Source organism: Syzygium oleosum, unplaced genomic scaffold (assembly GCF_021117445.2).
Source record: "Syzygium oleosum isolate NSW1041296 unplaced genomic scaffold, Sole_v2.1 Sole_v2.09, whole genome shotgun sequence".
Classification (NCBI taxonomy): Eukaryota; Viridiplantae; Streptophyta; class Magnoliopsida; order Myrtales; family Myrtaceae; genus Syzygium; species Syzygium oleosum.
In genome coordinates this window covers 10,739,574-10,745,366 of record NW_026607493.1, presented here as the reverse complement: position 1 = coordinate 10,745,366, position 5,793 = coordinate 10,739,574, and the positions used below count along the sequence as shown (strand labels likewise).

Sequence of the window (5,793 nt, the reverse complement as noted above, 5' to 3'; positions counted from 1 at the left end):
TTGATAAATCACTGGTCTTAAGAGATTGGATTCCGTATCTTAAATCGAGACGTTTGAATCGAACAAAGGAGTGATCGCGAGCTAAACAAATTGGTTATAGCGATTTCGATATGTCCATAATTTTGTTTCGTCGTATCAGTCGTATATCTTAAACATCGGAGGTTCTATTCAAAGCAACTATCCTACCAAAGTAACATCAATCAACCAAAAAGCAAAAGGATAGGATTGTCGCATCCAAAAGGAGTTAGCACAACTAGCAGCACATTACCAGATACTTCATTAACAAGTTGTATACACGGCGTTAAGTTAGCTTATTCACAGAACTAGCCCTCAAACAGCAGTTTTCATCCCAAAAAAAAAACATTACATGCTTCGCCACTTCCCCCCACCGCGAGACGGCTCCTATGTACAAAAAACCAACGTCTCGCGCGATACGATCACCCGGACGTTCACCGGGAATCTCCCGCTAGTTGCTTGATTGCGCTGTACAACTTCCGCCGCGGCCCGACGGCGTGCACGCCCATTTCTTTGAGGTCTTGGAGAGTGAGAAGGGGCAACGCTTGCTCGTCCACCTCGTGCATTTCGAACATGTCGGCATACTTACCAAGCCCCAATTCCTCCAACCATTCCCGCACGCTACTTGAGTCATCTCGTCCGACTCCAGCATCGTCCACTCCATGCCCATGACCGGCACTGGGGGAGACATTCCCATCCTCGGTTCCTTCTGTCATTGATGTTTCGCGACCCGACAGATCATTCGATTCGACGTCGGGAGCAAAGCTTTTCGCGAATCCTGCCGAAACCTTCCCATCTAATTCGTCGGCAACTTCAGGACCACATGTAAAACCCCAACCACTCGCGAAAACCCTGTTGCTCCCCGCCGCGCTCCGGCACCGGCGCTTCATCACCCGGCACTTGCGAGTGACGGTACCGAAATTCAGCTCGCATTTGGTCATCCCCATTTCCCCCAAACTCTCTGCTTCGGAAGCCCGGTTCTCGCCTTCTCTGCACTGCAGAGGATCGACCAAAACTCCCGGCGAAACGGCACGGTCCAAATCCAAAGACTCCGGCCGTGTCTCTTCCGAAACCGGCCTCTTTTCGGGCTCATCGAGTCTCGAGAAACCGCGGTTCCTTCTCTTGCGAATCGAACCTGCCTCGCATCTGTGAGAGAACACACATGCAAAGGCAGCAGGGAAATCTCCCACCTCGCCTAATCTAACATTCGGGCGTCTCTCTCTTTTCGAATCCATGCGCAAAATCAACATGCTTCGCCGAGAACACGCGATGATTCAGAACCTGAACAAGAACCTACGATCAACCAAAAACCAACAAGCCACGCTCATAACCATGACGAAATACAGAACAGACCCAGAATCAGGAGCAACCAAAACAACCACCCACACGACTAGCCACCACAGGCAGAATCCATCCAACCAAACAAATTCGCGGACAGTTTTACATGCAGCAAATGCAAGTGCAGAGCCATGTAAGCAGAGGTCGGATACACAAACCTCGGAGACATCAGCAGACAACCGCACATCAATCTTGAATCTTTCGCATGCTTCCCCGAACTGGGTTCTTTCGCAAGACTTCTCTCCTCCCTAGGGGACGACCGCCCACCGCAAGGACAAACTGGCTTGACTTCTCCCTGCTGGGTCGGTCTTCGCCTTCCTTTTCGCTTTTTTTTTATGAAGGACAGCGAGGGGGGCCCCAAGATGGATTTCCCTCAGATTTTGCTATTCGTCTTTGGGGCAACGAATTCCTTCTCCGCTGTCGGGATCAAGATGAGGACGGAGACGGGTGGTGGCACTGCTACTGCTTCTTGGAAAGCAAAAGGGAGAAGAAGGTGTGCTTGGTCCCCCCCCCCAACCCTCTTTTGATTATTCCTGGGGTGTCGCCGGATGGAGAGCTCCGAGCCGAGGAATCATCGGCTGCTGTCCAGCACACAGAGTGGCCCAAGAAAGACAGACGACGACGAAGGAGGATAAGACCGAAACGTGGCGCGTTGACTAGTGTGGGAGCAACGAAAGAGTACCACGGTTTCTGAAGCTCTTCTTCGACACGTGAGGTGTCAATTCCCGTTTACGAGACAGTGGGCTGAGGAGGACAAGAAGGGTTGGGTTCAATGTCCCCTTCGGATAATTAATTGATTCGCGAAAAAATAAATAAATTCGAAAAAAAATATTTCCAAAAGTAAACATTTATATTTCTTAATACATAACAATTTAGTTCCAGAAATAGATATGTACTTCTACCTCCTATACGAGTTTCTAAATAGAGATACGCGTTCAATAACGACACGAAATTTCACTTCCCGAGACAGAAATTCGTTTGATAATGACACAACGCTCTTTTCCATTCATCGACGGGCGACAGCAACCGGCGAGGGGTGGCGGTAGCTGCCAGGCAGTGGCGGGCAGTCGGAGGCGAGAGCGAGTAATGTTATTTCTTTTTTTGTTCCAAAAATAGAAAAGTAGAACATTTTCACTTCTAGTTTCTGATTTTTTTTTTGTCGAACTTCTAGTTTTTGTTCCCGTTTCACTGGAATTGCTCCCACGACGAAATATAATTCACCGAACGTCGTTCTTCGGCTTTTTGTGAGAGAAGACCGGATTCTGTGGCGACTGCGAACAGGAAATATCCAGGCAAACAAGAAATAATTGCGAACTTTTACTTCGAACCGAACTGTACGTACAAATCGTGCCGGAATTTAATCGACGACAAAGCTTGAAAATACAGCCACATACGTACACAAAGATGTAACACCGGAATTTAATTAGCGACGCAACACCCAGGATAGAGATACACGCCGGAATTTAATCGACGACGCAAATCGAAAGGAAAGCTACAGCTAAGGAAAGATAAAATGCGATACAAGAAAGTAAAGATAATTGAAAGATAACATGCTATTTGATTTGTCGGGAGGCTCTCTAGTAGATGGCCGGTGATATTTATAATGGTCGTGTGATAACTGCTCCTTAGCGATTTCCAATAGTTGTGCCCATATTCTTTCATTCCGAAAATCTTATCTTCATGTTCATGTAATGCTTCCTACTTTCATGATAACTATCTCACGATCTTGTCTACAAGTGGTAACTCCCTTATGATCATGCTTCTAAGTAACTGTTCCTTCAAAATATACATGCATGCTCCTTAGCGGTTTTTCAACGGTTGCATTGAGTCCACTACCTTGACGGTTGCTTCGACTCCACTACGTTGACGGTTACTTCTTCGACAGTTGTATCCGAAATTGTCGACTCCACTTTTAGTCGATTCGTTCAAGTTGGCTATCCTTGACTGAAGTTCCTATCCTATTTCGGCATTCTGATCAATCACAACTATCCACTTCCTTCCAAAATAAACGACTATACAGTATTTTTATGAGAAAACTCAAACATAAAAGTTGTAAATCCATGAGTCTTCGTTCTTTTGGCTTTGGAATCAAGTCAATCCAATATGTATTGATAAAGCCATGACCATTTTCTCAAACTGGCGTAGAACTGAAATTTTTGCTCTTTTTCCGAATCTTGTCGATAATAACAAAAAATGGGTCATTTTTTGGTGTAAACATATACACACGACACATGCCTCTTACATGTGTCCCTTATATTAGCAAGTTGATGATATTTGCTTCCACGATGCCTCTTGCCTCTACCATGTGTCCCTTGATGATCTTTGGTACAAACACTCATCGACTACGACTGAACCATCATCGATGCACTAAATGGATATCACTTTCTACAATCGTCGACGACGGGACGTGTAGTTCATGCCTTTGTCATGTATTTCCCGTGTCGACAAGTTGGCCATTTTTTGGTGTAAACAATTCCAAACCTATTTTCGACTAAAAATTTGTTCAAGAAATAGAAAAATTAAATTGCGTTACCAAACGAATTTATGTTCCAAATCGGAAATATAAAAATAGAAAAACAGATAAACGGAATTGTTAGCATCGAAAAAGTAAATAAATTGAAAAAAAATCCAAAAGTAATCATTTATATTTCTTAAGATAATTAGTTAATGTAAATATTTCTATTATTAATAACAACTTATGTCTAACTATTTCGTGACAATGAGTATATTTTTTGTTCATTTTTTTTCTAATCGATACAAACGATCAATTTTAGGAAAATATTTTTCAAACCATTCATTTTTCGTAAACAGATGAATCTCCGATAGTATGATATGGCGTTGATTTTTCAAGGTGCAAAATATGGGCATTAGGTTAGGCAAACATTAAAAATAAAGCAATAAATTGAAAAAAAAAAAGTTAAAATCATTGAAAATTCATTCAATAAGCCACGCCACCATTCACTATTCGCACCCTATTTACAATTTTTTTTGTTACCCTATTTACTTAAATATAGATCTAATTCCCTAAAAAACCCTCAACTTTAGGTTAAGTCCCAAATTTGCCCCGAACTTGTTTTTGTCTCGGAAAAAACCCCAAACTTTAAGTCCAGTCCCAAATCTGCCCCAAATTTTGTTTTATGTAAAAAAAAATCAACAAAATTCAAATTTTTTTCAAAAATATACCCCGTGATCCAATCCCAACTTGACGTGGCACTTTCACATCGATAACAAATTCTCATCAACAAAGTAATGGGACTTTTTTTTAGATAAAGAAAAGTTCAGAGTAAATTTGGACTGAACCTAAAAATTATTTTTTTTTTAAATTAAAAAAAGTTTTTTTGGGTGGATTTGTTATCGTCCCTAACTTTCATATCCTAAAATGGTTTTATTTTGGAGAATTTCAATAATTTTTATTGGGTTTGATTTGTTATCGAAGTGGAAATACGACATCGGTCTGTACCTATCGCCCCATTACTTTGCTGATGTGGATTTGTTATAAATGTGAAAATGCCGTGTCAAGTTGGAACTGGATCACAGGGTATATTTTTGAAAATAAATTAAAATTTGCTGATTTTTTATACAAAACAAAATTCATGGCAGATTTGGGATTTGACTTAAAGTTTGGAATTTTTTCTTAGATAAAAAAAAGTTTGGGACAAATTTGGTACTGGATCTAAAATTTGGGGTTTTTTTTAGACAAAAAAAAAGTTCGGGATAGATTTGGAACTCGATCTAAAGTTGGGAGTTTTTTAGTGAATTCACCCCTTAAATATATATATAGAATTAGGAAAATTTTCAATTAGTGGGCCTTCGTGGGTTAAGAAGCCCAATATATAAAAAAAGTTTAGGACTGGACCTAAAGTTTGGGGTTTTTTTTAGACAAAAAAAAATTTCAGGACAGATTTGGAACTCGATATAAAGTTGGGGGTTTTTTAGTGAATTCACCCGTTAAATATATATATAGAATTAGGAAAATTTTCAATTAGTGGGCCTTCATGGGCTTAAGAAGCCCAATACAAGACTCAAACATTGTCGCCAATACAGGCTGTGATTCTCTCGACGAAGCCCAAACTGGTCGTGAGCGTTTGAACCCGAAAATAAATTAGCAAAAGCTTCCGATGTCCGCAAGATTATCATAATTGAGTTTCCCTCTAAATCCGTCGGAGATCAAGATAATTAAAATAGTCAAGGAAACACTTTTTTTGATATTATTAAAACGAAGCTGCTCGATTTTTTCTTAATTCAGAAAATTAACATCGATTCTTACCGGACGTAAGCAAATTCTAATTGTTAAAGGACAAATTAAAAATTTTGAAGGAGCTGACATTACCTACATCGACCTAAAATTATGGATGAGCAGAACCATTTTTGTGATTATGGAAAACGCAAATTTTCAGCTTTGATGAGAATAGACAATGTTGATTTTTTTTTTAAGTAACC

The 5,793-nt window shown here is 40.6% G+C and overlaps 1 protein-coding gene across 2 annotated transcripts; it reads right to left on the bottom strand.

The window, feature by feature from the left end:
• Nucleotides 1-244: 244 nt before the first annotated feature.
• LOC115691106 (uncharacterized) lies at nt 245-1,973 on the bottom strand. 2 transcript variants are annotated; one of them, XM_030617696.2, is made up of 2 exons: nt 1,512-1,973; nt 245-1,296 (listed from the first exon to the last, which is right to left on the bottom strand). In XM_030617696.2, the coding sequence occupies exon 2, from the start codon at nt 1,263-1,265 to the stop codon at nt 450-452; it is 816 nt and encodes a 271-aa protein (XP_030473556.2). In that variant the 5' UTR covers nt 1,266-1,296; nt 1,512-1,973; the 3' UTR covers nt 245-449. The 2 variants fall into 2 exon arrangements, with proteins under 2 accessions (XP_030473556.2, XP_030473547.2); XM_030617687.2 differs by having other exon boundaries at nt 245-1,308; nt 1,512-1,972.
• Nucleotides 1,974-5,793: the final 3,820 nt, after the last annotated feature.